The following is a 23,398-nucleotide window of genomic DNA, read 5'->3' on the forward strand; positions in this document are numbered from 1 at the left end:
CATCACGGCAGATTCTCTGGTTCCCTCCGTGGATGAGTTCTCTCTCCTGTATCTATAGGGATAAAGTAGTGTTCCGACCTGTCCCGTCCTTTGTCCTGAAGGTGGTCTCTGCATTCCATATCAATATAGAGGTTGTCCTCCCTTTCTTCTTCCTCTCCTCATCTCATCCGAGGTAGCAGACTTTGCCCTTTCTTGACATCGTAGGAGCAGTCTGCAGTTAACTGACTGTGAAAGAGTTGCACCGAGTCTCTTTTTTTCCTTTCTAAGGGGCGGCGCCAACAGCCCATTCTACAAGGGTTGTTGGTGCATCCTGGGCGGTCAGGCATCAAGCTTCAGTTGCTCAGGTCTGCAAGGCTGCTACCTGGGCTTCAGTACACACCTTCCTCAAGTTTTACCAGATTCATTCTCTTGCCTCCTCTGATAACAGTATGGGTCGCAAGGAAGTGCATGAAGCTGTGTTTGTAGGATGTCCCATGGTGATGTGTCCCCTAATAATATTAATGAGAAAACTGGGTTTTTGTACTCACCGTAAAATCTTTTTCTCGTTGAGTTCATTGGGGGACACAGATTCCGCCCTTTTATTTTGTTGTTCCAGGCTGGGACTTGTTGTTCTGGCTGTTAGGTTGTTTTTTCTCCTGGGACTATTGACATGTTGTTGCTTGTTTTCTTGTGTTCTCCTACTGCTTTTGTACAAACTGATTTCGGACCTGTTCACATCTGCATTCTGTGTTTCCATTGCTCTGCTCTGTCAGAGGATTAGAACAACAAAAATACCGGAAGCACCGATTCTGTTACATGACGAACACCATCTGTGCACTATGGAACCCATTGACTTTAATGGGTTCTGTTGGGTTTCCGTCATGATGTCTTTAGCTTTACCGGAAACAATGGTGCAGCAAGCTGCGCTATTTCCAGTATTTTGGGCCAGATCTGTGACGGAGGCCCCTAATGGAGCCTCCAATGCAGATGTAAACAGGCCCTAAGCTAGTGTCTGTGGGAAGGATATGTCCTCCTTGGGTGGAGTCAAGAATTTTCCTACCTAGTGTCAACCTCCTAGTGGCTAGGGCCTACACCCATGATGCTGTGTCGCCCAATAAATTCAACAAGAAAAAGATTTTACGGTGAGTACTAAAATCCAGTTTTTAAGATGTAGGTAGATGGGTTGAACATTTTGATCAAATGAGTGATCAGAGCTAGTAAATATGATTAAGAGGACTGGGGGTTAGGCAGCGGAAAAGTGGAGGGACTTTATTCTTTACGACAGGGTTAAACATAGCACAATAGATAGTTTTCAAGGACTTTGAAACATTGCTAGAACAAAAGGATATTATCTCCAAGAACATAGGTTGAAAAACACTTGTTATGGTTTTGATCACTCTATAGAAAAAGTCTAGGTGTGTCCCTAGCCTTTACCCCTTCCCGTAAATGTACGGCCCTGAGGGTGGCACAGACTCAAGAGCTGAGTCTGCACCATCAGCAGCCGGTGTCAGCTATAAAAACTACCTTGTGTCAGATTGAGGGTGGTGGTCGTGTCGTGGTTGGGACATCACTGCAGGAACTAAGAATCCAGACAAGGTGTCCTTACTTACTGTAATACTAAATCATATCATTCAATTGCTAGCAGAACAATCTGCACCTGAATTCCCATTGATTGTCTTTGTACATTTTAGGAAGAACTTTACAAGCATATTTGTTCACACTAAAATGGTATCAAATGCAAGCTGCTGCAGGTTCAGAGGTAGAATATTCATATCACATATTACTTTCATCCTAAAAAGCTTTCTGAGATTTAGGTTACTAAAGTATTCAAACTCTTTGTAGTACTACTCAAAATATTTAGTGGAAGGTTTGGTAAACTGCCACATTGTCCTTATGGAGCCCTAGATTAGCTTCTTAGTACATTTTCAGCATTAAAAGCCTTTACACTAAAGCTACTAGGTCATATATTTATCATGCCCCTGAAATCCTGCCAACTGGTGTCTTAAATGTAATTTTCCTTCACTGGATGATCATATTACAGGGGTACTGTATATCATTACCTAATTAACAAACTGCACTCATTTACCTATTTTAACTGCAGTAAGCATGTTATATCCTACAGGCATTCCTAGAGGGTTTAAAAAGATATTCCTATTTATGGAAGAAAGACGTTCATGCAGAATTCCTGGATTTCCTACATGGAAAGCAGAGGGTTAACACATTACAAAGACAAGAACATGCTGCGAATAAGCTGCCATTAAGAAACAAGTGAGTGATGAATTTTCTTTAGCTCATGTTTGGTTTATGAATTGTAATTTTTTGTTAATAAAATAGTAAAATTCTGTTTAGCGAGGTATATTCTTATTGAGTTAATTAGCCAATAAGCAATAACTTCACAATGTAAAATTCTGTTAAAGGATTTGTCCCAGTATTAAATGTAATTACAATATAATTCAGCATTAAAAATTTATAAATTTTATAATTTACATTATGTTACAAAAATGCTCCATTTGTGAGAGATTCCCTTTACTTCTTTATAATGGCGCCCCCTGGTGTTAAAACTCTATAGTAATGTGCACGTCATTCTACTGAGCTGAATTAGGGAGGACGTACATGCTCAGTTCCCCTCTCCAACTGCTACCAGCCAATAGCAAATATCTTCTATGCTGGTCAATAAAAATAGGGAAGCAGATTTTATTCAGAAACAAAGCTTGTAGTCTGGATGGAGACTCGCACAGTAAGAAACACACAGGAGAGCAAGCAGTTTGCTTAGATGAAGAGAGAGCCTGCATACAGCACTTGTTACTTACAGCGTTGAGATCTCCCCTCTCATGCTCATCCCGTCACTGTGGGTATGTGGGTAAGCTTCAGGCTCTCCCTCTTCTTGAGTTATATAGGATTGGACTTGCCCTCTATAAAAGGCATGTAATGGGGGCAATTGTGAAGCTTCTCCTAGAGAGGAGGCAGACAGTGAAACAGAACGATCTGCCTATACAATCTATGACAGGGAGGGGGAGGAGCTGCAGCAGAAAGGGCATGCCTCCTGAGCTGCCAGTCTGAAGAAAATCTAGCAGGGCGATGAATGGGGAGATGTCCATAGAAGATACTGGACTGGTTCTAGCTTTGTTAAAAGGAGATTGTCATGCACTATATTATGTCTGATTTTCTTTCTTTTTTTTCTTTAATTCTAGAACAACCCCTTTAAGTATGCTTAGTCAAGTATGTACAGTCATGAGGGATACAGGTGGCTTTAAAAATATTAAGCAAAAAGAGCCCGCGCCATTTTGTATTATATAGGTTGTAAAGGTGCAGTGTAGAAATGTTGTACTCACATTAGGTAAAATTTAATCTTCGGTTGTTGGATCAGGGATCCTCTTCCCCGTCTGTGGTTTGTAAATAGTCCTCCAGTAGTCCTGATGTATCAGAGGTCGTGCTGATGTATTGATTGTATAGATCAGACGAGGTTTGTATATCCGTGAAATAATAACAGACCTGACTTCAGTATTGGGTCAAAAAGTTACTTTTTTTCTTATTTAACTCCTTCCCGACCACCCACCGTCTTTTGACGTCAGGCGGTGCAGGTCCCCAGTTTACAAAGATGTCTTTTGGCATCGCTGTAGATGAGGCTGATGTGCGCTCGTGTGAGCGTTCATCCTCTAAGCAGGAGCTGTGACTAACAGCTCCTCATCTCAGAGCAGCCTCCTGAACATAGCTGGGGTCGGAAAACATTCGGACCTCAGCTGTTTAATCCTTTGATCGCCGCAACCGCGACATTGTCAAAAAGAATTCCCTTCTTTGATCGAATCACCGGGATTACAGTGATGCGATCAAACACCGGGGAATCCCTCTGCAGTCTGCCCTGGGGACCTTCAAAGGACCCCAGGGCTGTCTATTCCGTTTGCCTACTGTTCGGGCACACTATGTGTTGTCCTAACAGCAGCCTGTGTCATAGTGATACAATATAATGTATTAGCATACAGGAGTATGCTAATACATTATAAGTAAAAAACAAAGTTATAAATAAAGTTATCCCTTAATGGGATTAAAAATAAAAGTAATAAAAAAAGTCCCAAAAAAAGTAATTATTTTGCATAAAATATGTTTTATTGCCCCCAAAATACAAAAAAACACAAAAATCGACACATATTAGGTATCTAGACGACCGTAATAACCTGACAAATTAATTTAACAGGTTATTTAGCGTGAAACATGAACGGGAAAAAAAAGAAACAAGAAAAACAATGGCGAGTATCGCTTTTTCATATATTCACGCCGTAAAAAAATTTTTTTTACCCCCAAACTGTGTGGAAAAAAGATACTATTTCTCTTGCATAAAACAAGGCCTCATACAGCCACGTCAATGAAAAAATAAAAAAGTTATGCCTGCTGAAAGGCGTGGAGGCAAAAACAGAAAAATTTAGCTGGTCATTAAGGTCTTTTCAGGCCCGGTCATTAAGGGATTAAAAGGCTGTAGTCAAAAGACTGGTAAAATAAATAAATAAATAAATAATTAAAACAATAAATAAAACCAGAGCTTTAAAAATAGATTCTAATTTTTATTTAAATTACTTATTGAATTGCATGAATTGCCCTCTACTTCAAAAGTCTGCACCCGCTGGCATATGTATTACACTGGCGAGTACAGTGACCCATAACAGTGCCACCACAGTTCTCTTCAAACAGTGCCAGAAACAGTACCGCCCTATTGCAGTTCGGACCAGAGATTTGATCAATATAAGTAAAATAACCATTCATTATGGAACATGTCTATTTTTTTGCTCAATGTAAGTATCATAGTTTGTTTTTTATTTGCAATTTGTTATAGATAATTTATTAAAGCAAATATTTCTTATTAATGTTTCACATTAATAAAAGTTCTGATTCATTCATATGTTATGCAATCCCACAGCAGTCCAATGATAGTAGCAGAAAGAGCATTTATTTTGCCTACAGTTACAGCAGTGACTGATGGACCATTGCTAGAAGACTTTGACTCTGAAATCTCCGTGCATAAGGTTTGTAATTATCTCATTTTCATTAAATGTCTGGAATTCACTGGGGGAGAGGGGAGAGTGTTTAAGCTTCAACCCTCTCCTTCCCTACCACAATTCCAATTTATCGACAGGGCACAAACCGTCTCTAGGAGAGTGCCCCATTGTTCATTTACTAAAGGTGGTTTTACACCAGCCGATAACTCCCGTGTATACCACTTTTAAAAAGAACGCCAATCGACAATACAGCTTGTCGAATGGCGCTCGTTGCTCCCTTTAAATCAGGGGTCTCAAGCACGCGGCCCCTGGGGCTGTCATCTGCGGCCCGCGGGACACAGAGCCGCTAGTACAGGCTCTGCTCCGGGACTGTGTTGTCAGGGTCTTCCCCAGAGCGGAGTCCTGGGCAGAGCGCTAGTATAGGCTCTGCTCCGGGACTCTATGGAAACCCCTGACATCGCTGTCCACATATGGACAATGATGTCTGGGGCTTCCCCAGAGTCGAAGTCCCGTGCAGAGCGCTAGTATAGGCTCTGCTCCGGCACTCTGTGGAATCCCCTGACATCGCTGTCCACATATGAACAGCGATGTCTGGGGCTTCCCCAGAGCTGGAGTCCCGGGCAGAGCGCTAGTATAGGCTCTGCTCCGGGACTCTGGGGAAGCCTCTGACATCGCTGTGATGTCAGGGGCTTACCCAGAGCAGGAGTCCCAGTGATGTCAGGAGAACAGCTGGAGTCCCAGAAAGAGCCTACTAGAGCTCTGACCGAGACTCCAGCACTGGGGTTGCCCCTGACATCCAAGTCCATATATGGACAGTGATGTCAGGAGCAGAGCTGGAATCCCAGGCAGAGTGCTAGAAGCGGCTCTGCTCCGGGACTCCAGCTCTGGGAAAGCCCCTGACATCACTGTACATATATGGACACTGATGTCAGTGGCTTCCCCAGAGTTCCGGAGCAGAGTTTATACTAGTGCTCTGCTCCGGGACACTGCCTCTGGGGTTGCCCCTAACATCATATTCCAGTCCAGGAGGATCCCCTGACATCCCTGTGTATGGACAGTGACGTCAGGGGCTACAACAGCAGAGGAATCCCCAGCCAAAGCGTCAGCAATGCTCTGGCTGGGGATTCTACTCCTAGAGGGATCCCCAATGGAGCTATCTACTTGGGGTGTGTGTGCCATTATCTGCAGAGGGTACTGTGGCAGCATCTACAAGTGGGTGTGTGGCAGTATCTACAGAGGACACTGTGGCATTATCTAGGGGTGTGTTGCATTATCTACAGAGGACACTGTGGCATTATCTACAGAAGACTCTGTGGCAATATCTACAGAGAACTCTGTGGCACTATCTAAAAAGGGGCTGCCAAATCTTGACATGTGTGACTGCCAACTGAGCTGCCGGACTGCATTTAGCGTCACAAACTGGAAAACTGGATTGTTGAAATAAGCACGTGGAGAATTCTCTCAAATTTTAAACCTAGCGGTATTGTTATAGTAATGTAGTATTATTATAGTAGTTCAAATAACTAATTGATTATCAATAATTTTGTGTTGTATCAAATTTGAAAGTAATGCGGCCCGTCAACTTCCCATTTTCTCTATATGTGGCCCACTTACCCGGCCGAGTTTGAGACCCCTGCTTTAAATGGAGCAATGATTGTTTAGTAAGGGAATAAACGTTCGTTGCTATGATCGCTCGTCCCCATGCGTTTGCATCATCTCAGGGAGATATACTGCCGACAATGATAATATGTATTGTTGCATAAAAAATTATATCGGCCGATGAATGAGTGTTTCCCCGTTCATCGGCTAATCTTTGCCCTGTTTACACAGGGCAATAATCGGAAACGAACGTTCGCATGAATGCTTGTTCACCCAACCATGGGGCCTTAACTTCTCCCCAACATCCGCCGTATATTTAAGATGCACGGTGGGTGGGGGAGTATGGAGCGGGCTCACGGGCTGAGCCCGCTCCATAGAATGAGCGTGTCAGCTGTGTGTTACAGCTGACACTTCAGGGTAACGAGCAGGATCCCGCTCTATCGCAATCCCGCGCAATTGCGATCCCGCTAGTTTAACCCGTTAAATGCCACGGTCAATAGCGACCACAGGATTTAAATGACTAGAAACAGGAGGCAGCCCCCTGTAACGTTGCAACACCCTCCCCCGTGACGCATTCGCGGGGTGCCATTGGTTGGCATGGCAGCCTGAGGGCCTGATGAAAGATCCCGAGTCTGCCATCTTTGTACTGCTATGAAGCCCTGCTTCTTGCAGGGCATCATAGGAGAGTGTCAGTATCACTATATACTGCAATGCATTAGTATTGCAGTATATCATGCAAGCAATCCAACAATCGCTGGTTCAAGTCCCCTAGGGGGACAAGTAAAAAAACTGTAAAATAAAAAATGAACATAACTGGTATTGACGCATCTGTAAAAGTCTGAACTATTACATTATACCATGATTTAGTCCGCATGGTGAACGCCGTAAAAAATTAAAACCGCCAGATTCGCAGTTTTTTTGGTCACTTCAACTCCCACATAAAATGGAATAAAAAGTTATCAAAAGTCTCGTGTACCCCAAAAATGGTACCAATAGAATCTACATCTCGCCCCACAAAATATAAGCCCTCATACCGCTCAATCGACAGAAAAATAAAAAAGTTGCGACTCTCAAAATGTGGCGACAAAACTCATATTTTATTTTTAACATTCATTTTTTTCCTTGTAAAAGTAGTAAAATATAAAAAAAACTATATAAATTTGGTATCGTTGTAATCATCAAGACCAGCAGAATAAAGTTAACATGCTGCTTTTACCGCACGTAAACGACGTAAAAACAAAACCCCCCAAAAGATTGAGGAATCGTTGTTTTCTTTCTATTCCACCCCACAAATATTTTTTATATTTCTCACTACATTATATAAATGGTGCTGTAAAAATCCGGAAAATGGCTGTGGCGGGAAAGGGTTAAGGCTCCCTGTCTTCTGTGTACCCTCTGATAAGGATATGTTAGCAATTATTAATATATTTCCCTTATATGTTTTTGTGGATATATATATATATATATATATATATATATATATATATATTAAAATGTTATTTCCTTAATATCAGGATGCCAGAGACATCATTCAGAGGCTTCCAGATAATCAGCAAAGCAGATGGATTCAAGTGGATTTTCGTGCCATCAAGCAGGTTCTCAGTGCTTATGCCCTCCAGTGGATGTGGACCTTTACAAAGTTCCTCATAGACCAGGTAACTTGCTTTTTTCGGTTTGGTTCATGAAGCAACATTACTCTGTATGTACAAGAGATTAAACAGATGTATTTACAGGTATGTCTATCTGTGTCTATTAGGACATTACTTTAAGATTTCCTAACAATTAACGGAGCATTTAACTATCATCCTAATATTCCAAGCAGGAAAAAATTGCAGCTACCTGCTTGAATTATTAGGATGATAGTTCCCTGAATGTCATTGTTGAGAAAATAAATATCTTGCATGTTTTGCATATTTGTATACATGCCTATCAAAAAATAGAGCAACGGGTTGTACATTTTGGACAGTTAATGATTAAATGCAAGGGACCAGGGTAAGATTAAAACATACTTTACGTTGGTGAGTTATAAGGGAGTCACAGACAAACAGTTTTTGGTTTGTCAGTTTATGTGTAAGCCAAGATTTGTTGTGAGACATCTTGTGTAATGTCTACCCTTTTCAAATTGTATTGCAGGGTCTCATCTGGTCTGTTGTGTCAATTGTAATACAGATGTTGTAGTTAACAAATATTAAATCTGTGATCATCTTGCCATAAGCACTACAGAACATTTTGTATGAGGACTGCAAATAAATTTCAAGTTCGCACATACATATCAGTTAATGTAGCCTTTGCTGCCATGAGATCTACTAGCCAGGCAACGTTTAATTTAGATGTAGTTGGCTAGAATTTATTTTTTAACTTTAGGAAAAAAGTTAGGCCCCATGCACACGAACGTACTTTTGCGGCCGCAATTCCCCCAAAAATCCACGGGAGAATTACGGCCCCATTCATTCCTATGGGGCCATGCACACGGTTTTCACGGTCCGTACATGGCCCGGGCGCCTGGACCGCAGAAAAACAGGCTCATTGAAAATAATGGCCGTGGTCATGTGCATGGCCCGCGATTTGCGGTTGGCTCGCGGGTGACACTCCGCTGCCGGCCGACCCGAAAATCACGCCCGTACACATGGCTACCGTCGTGTGCATGAGGCCTAAATATAATATTTATCAAATATAAAATGTTATGAACTAACTAGGTAACTGTGTACAACCTTATTGCCAAGAAGTTATGGAAGATATTTAATCTCTTATAGCAATACACATTTTTATGATAATCACATATCATTCAATATTTATACTTAAGAATAGTTTGGTGTTTTTCTTACATCCACATTTTCTTTATTGTAGACAACTGCTACATTAAAAAGCTTAGATTCTTTCTTGAGAAGGACTGAACCTCAGATCGAAAGTATAACAGGGTTAGAGCGGGATACCGGATCTTTCATGAAGATGATGCGTCTATTTAATGAGGTAAGTACTTTTCTTTACACATATATTACTCATTTTTCATCCATTACTCATCTATTTTACCCTATCCATAAATCTTTGTGGTGGGAAGACCCCTTTTTCAATTTCTCAAATTTTTAGGAATTTTATCTAGTCATTGAATGGGAATATTCTCATTTACATCCAGAAGGAGCATTCTCATACAGACCTAATACTTCCAAGGGCTGACTGTTTGCTACAATGGTATCTACTCTAGGAAATTCTTCATGAGCCAAACTGCCTGGACTGGCTAATGCATTTCACTTACTGATCTCATAACTTAGATGTGATCGATAACAGGTGGATCCTGCGTGTCAGAGACATGCAGGACCCGCTGACACTGAACCCATCAGTGCCGTTCACCTGACGGATTGAGGTCTCAGCGCATGATATAGCTGCTCTGTATACAGAATACAAAGCAGCTGTATATAAAAAAGTAGAAATAATTTTTAATAAAAAGTATTTAGAAATGCATAAAACACACTAGTACACATTTTATTTTTAAAAAAACTAAAGAAGTCTTGTCTCCTTAGGAGATTAAACTTTTTTCTTCTCCAGATGGGGGGAGTTCCCCCTTGTCTCTTGAGGGGATTTTTACATGGAACATATTTCCACAATAGTTTTTTTTCCGGCCATTTTTTTACTTGTACTCATACTTAATCTAGTCCCCCCTTAGACATCTCCTCTCAAGACTAAATAAATAAAATTATTTTAATCTTTCCTTATAACTAAGGACCTGTTCACATCAGCATCGAACTTCAGTTTGGCTTTCTGTTCATCTGTTCCGTCAGAGGAACAGATGAACGGAAAAACAAATGGAAAGTATAGTTTCCGTTTGATTACCATTAAATTCAATGGTATTTTTTGTTTTGTTTCAGTTTGTCTCAGTTTGCATCTGTTCTGCTAGCTTTCCTTTTTTTTCCATATAAACAATAGCGTAGTGTGCTGTGCTATTGTTTCCGTGAAAAAAATGGAAATCTTGCATAACAGAGGAAAACTGAAACAACATTTTTTTTTTAAATCAACAGTAATCAAACGGAAACGATACTTTCCATTTATCTGTTCCTCTGATGAAACAGATGAACGGAAAGCCAAACGGAAGCCCGACGCTGATTTGAACAGGCGCTAAGATCCCCCATGCCCATTATCAGTTTTGTGGCTCTTCTTTGGACCTTTTTCCATGAACTCGTGTCCAGAACTGGACTACTTACTGTATATAACTACATACTCTAGATGAGGCCGCACGAATGCTTTGTAAAGTGGTAATATTACATCCCTGTCCCGTGAGTCCATGCCGCTTTTAATACACGACAATATCTTTCTGGCCTTAGAAGCAGCTGATTGACATTGCATGCTGTTATTTAGTTTATGATTTACAAGTACACCCAGATCCTTCTCAACAAGTGAGTCCCCCAGTGTAGCTCCCCCAAGGACATATGATGCATGCAGTTTATTAATACCCAGATGCCTAACTTTACATTTATCTACATTAAACCTCATTAGCGAAGTGGAAGCTAAGTGGAGGCCCAGACTCTCCGTTTGTGTAAAGTCAGCTAATAATTTATAAATGTCTTTAATAGACTGTACTATACTACGATGCGATGCACAGTAGCAAAAAAATTAGGCAATGTGATTAATATGTACCGCCAATGTCTTTAGGTCACAGAGGATTGTTTAGCATCTGACTGCATACAAAACTTCTGCAATGAGAAGAAGTAGGCCTGTACAGGTCTTCAGCCTCAGGATATAAAGATTGTTCCAGTTCACTGACAACAAGCAGAGATCTTACAACACTATATATTATACTCACATTATGAAAAAATACGGAAAACATATACTTGTGCTAATTAGGACTATCTCTCCAGATAATTTAACTCTAATTGTGAATCATATCTGGTAAAATGTATCCACAATATATATTGCAGTTGTGGGAATAGGGTTATTGATATTTTAGATGCTGTTATACCTTTTGACGCTCTTTTTCATTATAAATATGGGACTCCTGCCACCCTACATTCTGTACATTAAACTAATATTCCTTCCAGAATGTGTCAATAAAAATAAGAACAGAGCTGCTCAGTAAAGCATATTTGTTTTTGTTATAATTAAACAAATGAGGTATCAGTTCTGTTGGCAGGAGCTTAGAGTTCTTTTCTGTTGACCTGTTTTGTTTCTACTAATGTGATCTGTTTAACATAACTGGATGTGACTACAATTAGAACTGTCTGGCCTTTAGAACAGTCATACATCAAGTCTTGCCCTCAGCGCACATTAATTAGAGGATAAATCCTCATGCAAGGATGTGCTGCCAGTTCCCATAAGTAGCTAGCAAATATACCTAAAGTCCAAGATTTAGGTTCATCAAGCAGTAGTGCTCTGCATCACAAACGTTACGGCACTGTCTGATCTATTTGGTCCATGGTCAGGGTTATTTGACATGTACATTTGAACATGACTTTTAGATGAATGAAATATGATATTAACAAAAGTACACATGATCCAAAGCAGTATTGTGCATATAGTAGATCCGGCACAGTTGCCAACCTTGGATACAATGAGTATTGTTAATCATGGGTCTTTAAATATATACAGTACGTGTTATTTGAGAAACCTCCTAAAAAGAGCTCCAGGGACTAGTGATCTGAGTCAAAGTTTAGGTGTCTCCAGATTCTCAAAGAGGCGTAGCTAGGGGTTTAGCACAGGGGGGATTGAAACACATCTGAGTGAGCCCCAACCCAGTGGTCCCCCCCAATGCATGTTCACAAGTGCAGAGGCGCATCCTAATCATAGTGGTCATCATTCTGAATGAGCAAGATTGCTGTATATGCTGTTATATTATCGATTCTTACTAAAGTTTAATCTTTTCTCTGACAGAGGAGTTTGCATTAGAAAGTGTTGCAGACCTCTGTGAAAGTAAATGAAAGAGTATATAACCCCCATCATCCATGGATATACCAGCCATCATCCCATTATATACCAGCCATCATCCCTGTATATAACCCCCATCATCCCTGTTTAATATCCCCATCATCCCTGTATATGCCAGCCATCATTCCTGTTACTGTATATACCAGTGATCATCCCTGCATATACCAGTCATCATCCCTGTATATAACTCCTATTATCCCTGTACATACCAGCCTGACTGGTATATACAGGGAATATGGGGGTTATATACAGGGATGATGGCTGGTATATACAGGGATGATGGGGTCATATACAGGGATGGCTGGTCTATACAGGGATGATAGCTGCCATAATCCCTTTTATATAACCGCCATCCCCCATAATCTCTGTATATACCAGACCTTAACCCTGTATATAAACCCCATAGTTCCTGTATCCATCCATCCTTTTTCACCCTCTCCTCACACACAGGCTTCTTCTGCTCCTTTCTGAAGGTCAGCAGCAGAGACGTGCTTTAGCAGATATGCCAGGTCTGCTAGATTGAAGAGTACAAAACCGATAAAATACCAACAAATAGGATGCAATAGGAAAGTAGTGCTAAGGAGTATCACCAAATAAGCTGTAAAGCAACATTGCTAGCCATATTAGATGCACTATATTTTTTGGATCCTACATAGTAACCAAGATATACTTGGTGCATCGATCAAAAAATTGATAGAGAACCAACCCACAACAAATATGATCGACTAAGGCACAAATTCAGAGAAAGATACAAACAATTCTTTATTGAGATAAAAGCATGAAACAAATAAAAATGGAAATAGGGGATGAGTCACACAGTAAAAAGGACGTCTAATCAATCAAGAATATCAGGTATGGATATTGTGTCCACATGTAGGCAGTATACATATATTATAGTAATGGAAATACGTGCATGTGATCACATAAGAAACTGTATCTAATGAAAAGCAGCACGGATTCAAGCAAGGTACATCAAATGACAACAGCACAATATCAAAAAAGTGAAATCAGGTACCGGTAGCTGTGGTGATTGTCAAGTAAGTATATAACATCAGTAACAGTCACACATAGTTACACAGGTAGTATGAACCAAATTATGCAAAAAGTGTGCTTGAAATCAGAGGATGACCAGCAAGAAGTGAGCACAATAGAGCTATGACTGCTACACAGGACAGAAAAGGTAAAGCAACATACCAGTGGACATGATGTAACCAGGGATTAGACGTCCCAACCCGACGCGCGTTTCGGCGATTGCCTTCGTCCGGGGTTCGGGGTAGATTGAAGAGTATTATATCATGACCTCTGCGGTCATGGCGGGCATGGCCGAAACTGTGGTTATGGCGGGAGTGGCGGAGGCAGCACCGCCCCCTCTAGCTATGCCACCGATTGGCCCGGAAAATACCATATTTGTATCTCTGACTTTTGCAATAAGGCAACATCTTAATCAAAACAGAATGAAAAAACAAGCAAATAAAAAACACTGAATGGTAAGGGGAGAAAATAATGCTAAAGCCTAGCTCACAAGGTGCTGTAAAATTGTGGAAATAATGCAGCTCACGTCGTGACTCCAATGTTTCCCTATGGAAAAAAAGTAACAAGCAACTTTCACAAAAAATATGATGTGTCGCCATGAAACGTAAACCTAAAGGGGACATTCTTGGTCTGATGTGTATGCAGGACATTAAACAAAGCAAAAAAAAAATAATAAATACATAAGAGTTCTGGGCTATTGTTTTCCCAAGAGAGAGCAAAATGTATTGCTGTCTCTAGGGCAAGGAGGCACTTTCACTGCAGAAACATAGCTGGGAAGCTGTTGCCTGAAATTAAACATAACTTTATTGAGTATTATCTTTCCATTATAGACCTCCTATTTCTTCTAGTTGAGCAGATTGGGCTGGTATCACACAGCTTTTGTAGCAGAATGAATTTAAAAAAAAGAGGAGACATATCACTTTACTTTATACTTTTCCTTTTTTTTGGATATTCTCCTGTGTTTGGCTAAAAAAAAAAACTATATCAAAAAGTGCAAAAAAAAAACCTGTATGTGTGAGTTTAGCCTTAGGGTAAGTTCACACAGGGTACGCTGCGTTAAGGTACACTGTGAATCTGCCCTGAATGCCGCAGGGAATTCCGCCCAAATAACCACACCAAATTGTGGTGCAGTTTTTCGGCTGGAATATCCGCTGCGGAAAACAGAAGTGATAAAAAAAATGCCCATACTTACCCTCTCACGTCCTGCAGAGTGGCCTCCTGGGATGACGTTTCATCCCATGTGACCACTGCAGTCTGTGATTGGCTGCAGTGGTTACATGGGATGAAACGTTATCCCAGGAGTCCGGACGAAGAAGCACAGAATCTGGTTAAGTATAAGATTTGTTTTTTTTCTGACTTGCGGTTTTTGGGCCAGAATCGCAACTTTTCTGCCACAAAAATCGCAAGATCTGCTATTTGTTGTGCGTTTTATCCTAGACAGCTGCTTCTATGCATGTTTCTTCTGTGGAAGCACATATTGCTCTTTTGTGGGTAAATTGGTTTCAATGGAAACCCAGTTTTGTTTTGTATAACTGCACAACTATTTCCTACAATAAACTAAAAGTCATCATCTGTTGGTCTGGATAAAAAGAAAAATGTAGACAATTATAAACGTGTTTATTATTATTATCCAACTGAAATCTTGGAACCAGGTATTGTTCAGGCATGCATATGTGCATACATGTGTGGAGATAGTTACTTTGCGTCAAGAATTCAGATCCTAAAAGGTTGACTTCAGCTATATTTCTTTTAGCTATGCAGCCATTTACATGTTTTATGAATTTTTACATAACCTATATTAAATCAACAGTTATTTAATACAAAGACCAGTTGACAAGGATTTTTTGTGTCATGGTACACTAAAGGCATGGCCAGACGTGGCGGAATTGCTCTCGAACTTTTTAGTTAGGTTCGTGCACACGTGGCAGAAAACTCAGCTGCGGACCATAGGCTGCGGTGCGGAATTTGGTGTCCGCAGCATACACTGGCTGTTGCGGACGTGTAGCGGACTTGTTGCGGAATTTCTCCATTGACTTCAATGGAGTTTCAAAATTCTGCAATCCGCAGATGTTATGTGTGTTGCGTTGCGTATTGGTTTTACAAACAGGATATTTCTTCATTGTGGCTGGACCTACATTTATGTGTTTCGAGGTCTATAGCCAGACTGAGATGAAATGTTTTAAAAGACAGCAGGAAGTAATCTTCACCTGAATACGCAACGGCTAATCCGCATCAATTTACTGCACATTTTAGGCAAAGCCGCAACAGAATCTGCAATGCAGATTATGTGCGGCATTGCTGCGGACAGTGTCGGCAGAATTACGCCACGTGTGGCCATGCCCTTATAATGTTTGAATTTATTTTTTTTATGCTTAATGCTTATATATTGCTTTTTTTTTTTTTTTACTAAATAAGGTTTCTTCCAATCAAGTGGAAATGGAGGTGCAGTTTACTGTGTTGCAGAAAACAGTGACACTTTTAGGAAAGCATCAGATGCCTCTTCCAACAGAGAGTGAGGTCCTTTATAGGACAATGCCTGCACGCTGGAACAGTATGAAAACCAAGGTGTCACTTGCCAAGCAGCGCCTGGGTCCCAGGATACAGCAGGAAGCTGACATAGTCACTAGGGTAATTTCTCACAATATTAACCTCAATTAATCCTTGTATTAATTGTTCTACCTTTTAGTCGGTCTATTTAAAGGCTGGTTTTAATGAGCAGATTTCTGCCTATAATGAGCGCCAATTGACGATATAACAAGTTGGTTGGCGCTCGATAACAGTTCCTTTTACATGGGCCACTTTATATCTGAAATGAATCAAAGAAAGAAGCGCCTCATTATGCAGAATACTCAAGACAATGGTGAATGGAAATACCGGTGAAAGAAATTCCTCACCTGGGAAAGTTGTGCGGTATCCAGGCACAACACTGTTAGGGTATGTTCACACGAGGGCGTCCGTAACGGCTGAAATTACGGGGATGTTTCAGCCTGAAAACATCCCCGTAATTTCAGCCGTAACGGCATGTGCAGGCGCTTGAACGCAGCGTCCATTACGGACGTAATTGGCGCTGCTATTCATTGGAGTCAATGAATAACGGCTCCAATTACGGCCAAAGAAGTCACAGGTCACTTCTTTGATGCGGGCGTCTATTTACGCGCCGTCATTTGACAGCGGCGCGTAAATTACGCCTCGTGTGAACAGACAAATGTCTGCCCATTGCTTTCAATGGGCAGATGTTTGTCAGCGCTATTGAGGCGCTATTTTTGGACGTGAACATACCCTTAGAAGACGATCAATTGATAAAGTTGCTGCTGCTTCCTAGCCAATGGGACCACAAGGCTCCACCACGTAGTGTTGTATTAAGGCTTTTTCAGACAAACGTGATATACGTCCGTGCAACGCGCGTGATTTTCACGCGCCTCGCACAGACCTATGTTAGTCAATGGTGCCATTCAGACAGACAGTGATTTTTACGCAGCATGGTCCGCTGCGTAAAACTCACGATATGTCCTATATTTGTGCGTTTCTCATGCATCGCGCACCCATTGAAGCCAATGGGTGCGTGAAAATCACGCGCAGCACACGGAAGCACTTCTGTGTAACACGCGTGATTCGCGCAACAGCAGTAAAAAGTATGAATGAAAACAGAAAAGCACCACGTGCTTTTCTGTTTACAAACATCCAAACAGAGTGTCATAATGATGGCGGCTGCGCGAAAACCACGCAGCCACGCATCATATGCTGCTGACACAAGGAGCTGTTATGTACCTTTTGCGCGTACAAAACGCCGCGTTTTTTTGCACGCGCAAAACGCACACGCTCGTGTGAATCCGACCTAAGTATGAGAGAAAAAAATAAAAAATATATATTTTATTTAGGAAGTCAAGGAGCGCTACTTCATCATTAAGACGGTAAAGAGAATTGGTTAGGTAATAATAAGTATTTCTTGAGGTAACGCGTTTCAATGCCGGACTGGCGCTTTTACATGGGCCGGTGCTTTACTGTTTTGGGACAAATATAATCGCTCGGTACCCATAGTTCTCATCATTGTCTGCAGCACACCCCCTCCCCTGTTTACATGGGGAAATGTGCTACCAACAACGGTGATTTTCTAGGCAGCACAAACGAGATGATCAGCTCAACGAGCGTTTACTCCTTTTTGAACTAATTACTGCCCAATCATGGGGAATGAACATTCGTAAGAATGCTCATTTACACCGATTTATAGGCCTGTGTAAATGAGCCTTTAGGCTGGGTTCACACGACCTATTTTCAGACGTAAACGAGGCGTATTATTCCTCGTTTTACGTCTGAAAATAAGGCTACAATACGTCGGCAAACATCTGCCCATTCATTTGAATGGGTTTGCCGACGTACTGTGCAGACGACCTGTCATTTACGTGTCGTCGTTTGACAGCTGTCAAACGACGACGCGTAAAAATACAGCCTCGTCAAAAGAAGTGCAGGACACTTCTTTGGACGTTTTTGGAGCTGTTTTCTCATAGACTCCAATGAAAACAGCTCCAAAAACGGACGTAAAAAACGCTGCGAAAACGCTGTGAAAAATGCAGCGAAAAACGCAAGTTGCTCAAAAAACGTCTGAAAAGCAGGGTCTGTTTTCCCTTGAAAACAGCTCTGTATTTTCAGACGTTTTTGGTCACTACGTGTGCACATACCCTAAGTATGTTGCTACTACTAAAAGCATTTGATTTTTTTATGTCTTTAAAATGTTAGACAGTTGTATGAAACGCCTCTTTACGTCCCCCTGCACATGCTGCAGATTTTGTTGCAGAAATTTTTGCGAGTGAAAATGTGTTACTTTTATCTGAATGTAGTTGTTTCTGCTACGTATACATTTCTGCAATAAAATCTGCAGTGTTTGCAGCTGGTCCTACTAGTGTTTTTTTGCCAAAGTATTTTTGTTGTCTGCCATTGAGGTCACAGTTTTATTAAATCAACTGCATTTACATTTTTAAATACACATACGCCAATATATTGTAAAGATTGAAATGTCTCCAACATAACATGTGCAAGAAACATTTATGTCACGGAAAACCATTTAAAACAGAACAGTGTACTTTACTTTAGCAATGCAGCAGTTACTGGAACAGGACACAAGTCTTTTGGGAAGAGTAATTGCTGTTCTCTACAATTATCTTTCAAGTCTCATATTTCATCTTTTCACACAAATTCTTTCCAAGAATTCTGAATTTGATGAAAACAACGATTTAGAATTGTCATTGATATGTGTTAAATATTTAGCTCTGTCTGCAATGATTAATGTGTAATGGCTTGACCCCATTTAATGCATTATTTGCTACAGTTATGTTTTTGTATTCTGGTCATGTTTACAAGAATGACCAACTTAACCCCTTAATGACCAGCCTATTTTAGACCTTAATGACCAAGCCATTTTTTACGTTTTTCCATCGTCTCATTCAAAGAGCTATATGTTTTTTATTTTTGCGTCGACATTGCTATATAAGGTCTTGTTTTTTGCGGGACAAGTTGTAATTTTTAATAGCACCATTTTGGGATACATAGAATTTATTAATTACGTTTTATTAACTTTTTTGGGGGGGAATAGAAAAAAACCAGCAATTTCACCACACTTTTTTGTGTCCTAAATTAACGACGTTTATTGTGTGGTATAAATAACACAATAACTTTATTCAGTGGGTTGTTGCGATTGCAACGATACCAAATTTGTATCGATTTTGAATGTTTTACTACTTTTACAAAGTGAAAACACTTTTTTTTCCAATTTATTTGTTTTTGCGTCTCCATATTTGAAGAGCCATATCTTTTTATTTTTTCGCCGATACATTGAGGGCTCTTTTTTTGCGGGACGACTTGTAGCTTTTATCGGTACCATTTTGGAGTAGATGCGACTTTTTGATCACTTTTTATCACATTTTTTTTAAGGCTGGATTCAAAGAAAACAGCAATTTTTGCATGGTTTTTTAATTTTATTTTTTACGACGTTCACCGTGCGGGTTAAATGATGTAATAAGTTTATAGTTGGGGTCATTACGGACGCGGCGATACCAAATATGTGTAACTTTTTTACTTTATTTTGTTTTTTGTGGGCTTTTCATTTTTTTACTTTTTTACAAGTCCCACTAGGGGACTTCACTATGCGAGTATTGCAGTGTATTATGCCTGTCCGTGTAAAACGGACAGGCATCCGATAGGTCACTAATGGGTTAAAGGGGTTGTCCCAAGTGGACAACCACTTCTTAGAATAGAGCAACCCTCGTGATCAGCTGATCTGTTGAGATCCAGCTTCTCTAACACCCTGGCTTACTTGGGACCTTCAACAAATTTAGAAATAAATATTTGATTTGCCTGATTAATTATTTGAGCACTATATAGTAATAATATTTACTTAAAGTGGGATCTAAATTACTGATGTTATATTGGGGGTGGGGGAACACAGATGCACCATACTTATGAATTGCCACTTGCACACCAACCACTTGGGAGGGTAATGGATGCTCAGCAATACAATTGCACACCAATATGGCTCCTTGAAGGTGCCGGTCACATGTAGTGTACAATAGTGGTTCACAATGTCAGTACCAAACAAACTTGAGCAGATGCCAGGGCTGATGGCAAGCCAAGTAAAAATGGGGTCTCACTGTGACTCTGTAGCCCAAGGGCCCACACCTAGAGATGCCCGTGGGAAAAACTCAATTTTCCCCAATCTCATCTTTTCCATTAAGATAGGGCCAGGGTTCAACCTGCAAAGACAACAATAAACATAGTTATTAGTAATGATAACATTTAAAACAAAACAAAATGACATAAAACGTTAGCATATAAAACATTTTTAGAATAATTTATTGAGTGATCACAGTAGGAAGCAGTGATGTTTCTAGTAGAGTATCTGTAGCAACTTCTTGTTATGCTTTACTTTTTAGGGGTCAAGATTAATAAGTGAAACTTAAAGGTTTATAGACTCTGATGTTATTTTAATATAAAATCTACATGGACAGAAGAGGTCAAGCCAATTTAATTTCTAGAGTGTTATTGAATTGAACTGCTGCTTGTAAGCCAGTGTATTCACTTGTACGCTTTTCTGTGCAGGTTAAGTGGTGTCACAGACAATTACACAATGATTTTTAAGTGATATCTTGAGAAAAATAGAGCTTTCTTTTGAGTTTGGAAACAAGAGATTCTCTGCTTGTATACACTAAAATGTGGTGGTAGATGTTTTTTTCTTTTATAAGTTATACTTCTACAACTGTATAGACTGAGCCATGTTCTATAATGTACAATCTCACACACAGATAAATATAGACAATCAAATATACACATATACTGATTTACACCACTTTCACACAGCAGTATTTCAGTCAGTATTTTGCATCAGTATTTGTAAACCAAAACCAGGAGCGGGTCCAAAACAAGAGGTGCAAATCTTTTCATTATTCTTTTCTCTGTTTAGTTTCCACACCTGGTTTTGGCTTACAAATACTAACCCAAAATACTTCCTAAAATACTGGGAATTCCTCCCATAATCCAAAAACACAGATTTACTAATACTGTCTAAGGGCTTATTCACGCGAACGTGGGGAAACTCTGATGTGAAAAACGTCCGTTTTTCACGTCCGCGTTTCACCCGTGCGGGACCCGTTTTATGCGTGAAAATGGAAGCCTATTCTAAGGATAGCACATTAAAGTCCTGAAAAAACACTTTCCATTTTTTTTTTTTAATTCCTTATGTCCATTTTTGTCCTCAAAAACACCACATAATTAGTGTTTAGTTATCTAATTTTACTGTTTGAATTTCTTTTTACTGTGTTTTACATTTTGCTATGTGACTTTTCTAATAGGATTTGGAAGTGTTTCAATGTAAACTTGATGTCCTGGGTTTTGACATTGAGACTTCTGAGGTATACAAGTATGAATGCACATCACAGGAAGCCTTTAGGATCATTCATAACTTCAACACACGGGTTGAAACCTTGCAAAACAAAGCAAAAGACCTGAAGGAACTACAAGAGCTACTGGAGACAACTGTGGTTGACTTCTCCATTCTAAACAAGTACGTGTTTCTACATTGTTTCTTGATTTTCAAGAAAGGTGGAAAAAGTTTTAGGCTGGGACTACATAGAGATGTTTTGTAGCACCACTTTCTAATTTAACTATCGAGTAACAGTTGAAGACCACAGGTGTACACTGAGATGCATGCAACTCAAAGTATTTAGCTAGATTGCAGCTGTAGATGAAAGCTTAAAATAAGAAAAACAGCCTAAGGGTATGTGCACACACACTAATTACGTCCGTAATTGACGGACGTATTTCGGCAGCAAGTCCCGGACCGAACACAGTGCAAGGAGCCGGGCTCCTAGCGTCATACTTATGTACGACGCTAGGAGTCCCTGCCTCGCTGCAGGACAACTGTCCCGTACTGTAAACATGATTATACTACGGGACAGTTGTCCTGCAGCAAGGCAGGGACTCCTAGCGTCGTACATAAGTATGATGCTAGGAGCCCGGCTCCTTTCACTGTGTTCGGTCCGGGACTTGCGGCCGAAATACGTCCGTCAATTACGGACGTAATTAGTGTGTGTGCACATACCCTAAGGCCCCCTGTAAACGCTGCAGATTTTGTTGCAGATTTTGGCTTGTTGCAGAAACAATGCCATTCAGATTAATGGAACTGATTTTCAGTCACAGAAATTTCTGCAACAAAATCTGCATCTGTGCTGAGGACCTAAGTGTGGGTTGACACGTGGCAGATTTGTTGCAGAAATTGCTGCGACTGAAAATCCATCCCATTCATGTGACTAGGGTTGTTTCTGCAGTTGCATGGGTTTCGTTAAACCCCATTCAGATTAAGGGTAAGGCCACACGGTGCGGTCACGGTGCTTTTATGTTGCGTTTTTAAACCGCAGCAAGTCATTTTTCAATAGAAGTCAATGGTGAAATGTTTGTTATGGACGGACTGCTGCTATTATATTACAATGTGTGTTTTGTGCAGTTAACTACATCTTCATAATGCCGACCGCATGCAGTTAATGACCGCGCTGCCAAAGTTGTTGCTGAACTGCTTGTGTTTTTGCTAAGGCTGGATTCACACGAGCACATTACGTCCGTAATGGACGGACGTATTTCGGCCGGAAGTCCCGGACCGAACTCAGTGCAGGGAGCCGGGCTCCTAGCATCATAGTTATGTACGACCCTAGGCGTCTCTTCCTTGCTGCCGGATAACTGTCCCGTACTATAATCATGTTTTCAGTACGGGACAGTAGTTCCACGGAGAGGCAGGGACTCCTAGCATCGTATATAAGTATAATGCTAGGAGCCCGGCTCCCTGCACTGAGTTCGGTCCAGGACTTGCGGCCGAAATACGTCCGTCCATTACGGACATAATGTGCTTGTGTGAATCCAGCCTAACAGTTCTGCAATGCCTTATAATGAACTATATACAGGAAGCACCTAATAAACTTCAACACGGGTGAAAACTATGTCCATCAATTATTTCCTTTAAAAATGCAACAGAACTGCAGCATTAGGCTGGATTCACACGAGCATGTTTGGTCTGTAAAGGACGGAACGTATTTCGGCCACAAGTCCCGGACTGAACACACTGCAGGGAGCCGGGCTCCTAGCATCATAGTTATGTACGACGCTAGGAGTCCCTGCCTCGCTGCAGGACAACTGTCCCGTACTGTAATCATGTTTTCAGTATGGGACAGTAGTTCCACAGAGAGGCAGGGACTCCTAGCGTCGTACATAACTATGATGCTAGGAGCACTGTGTGGCCTTACCCTAATAGAACTGATTTTTAGTAACAGAAATTGCAACAAATCTCTCGCGTGTTTATTTCTGGCGTTTTAAACATTATGAAATAATGTGTGTTGAAACACCAGCATTTT

The 23,398-nt window shown here is 40.7% G+C and overlaps 1 protein-coding gene across 1 annotated transcript in view; it reads left to right on the forward strand.

The window, feature by feature from the left end:
• The window catches only part of LOC142741794 (uncharacterized), a 659,023-nt gene that overhangs the window by 93,614 nt on the left and 542,011 nt on the right, over positions 1-23,398 (forward strand). The window contains exons 22-27 of the mRNA XM_075851126.1: positions 2,102-2,247; positions 4,889-4,994; positions 8,081-8,221; positions 9,414-9,536; positions 15,927-16,139; positions 21,350-21,561. Coding sequence (XP_075707241.1) covers positions 2,102-2,247; positions 4,889-4,994; positions 8,081-8,221; positions 9,414-9,536; positions 15,927-16,139; positions 21,350-21,561 — 941 coding nt within the window. The remainder of the gene's footprint in view (positions 1-2,101; positions 2,248-4,888; positions 4,995-8,080; positions 8,222-9,413; positions 9,537-15,926; positions 16,140-21,349; positions 21,562-23,398) is intronic.

The sequence above is a fragment of the Rhinoderma darwinii genome, chromosome 2 (genome assembly GCF_050947455.1).
Source record: "Rhinoderma darwinii isolate aRhiDar2 chromosome 2, aRhiDar2.hap1, whole genome shotgun sequence".
NCBI lineage: Eukaryota > Metazoa > Chordata > Amphibia > Anura > Rhinodermatidae > Rhinoderma > Rhinoderma darwinii.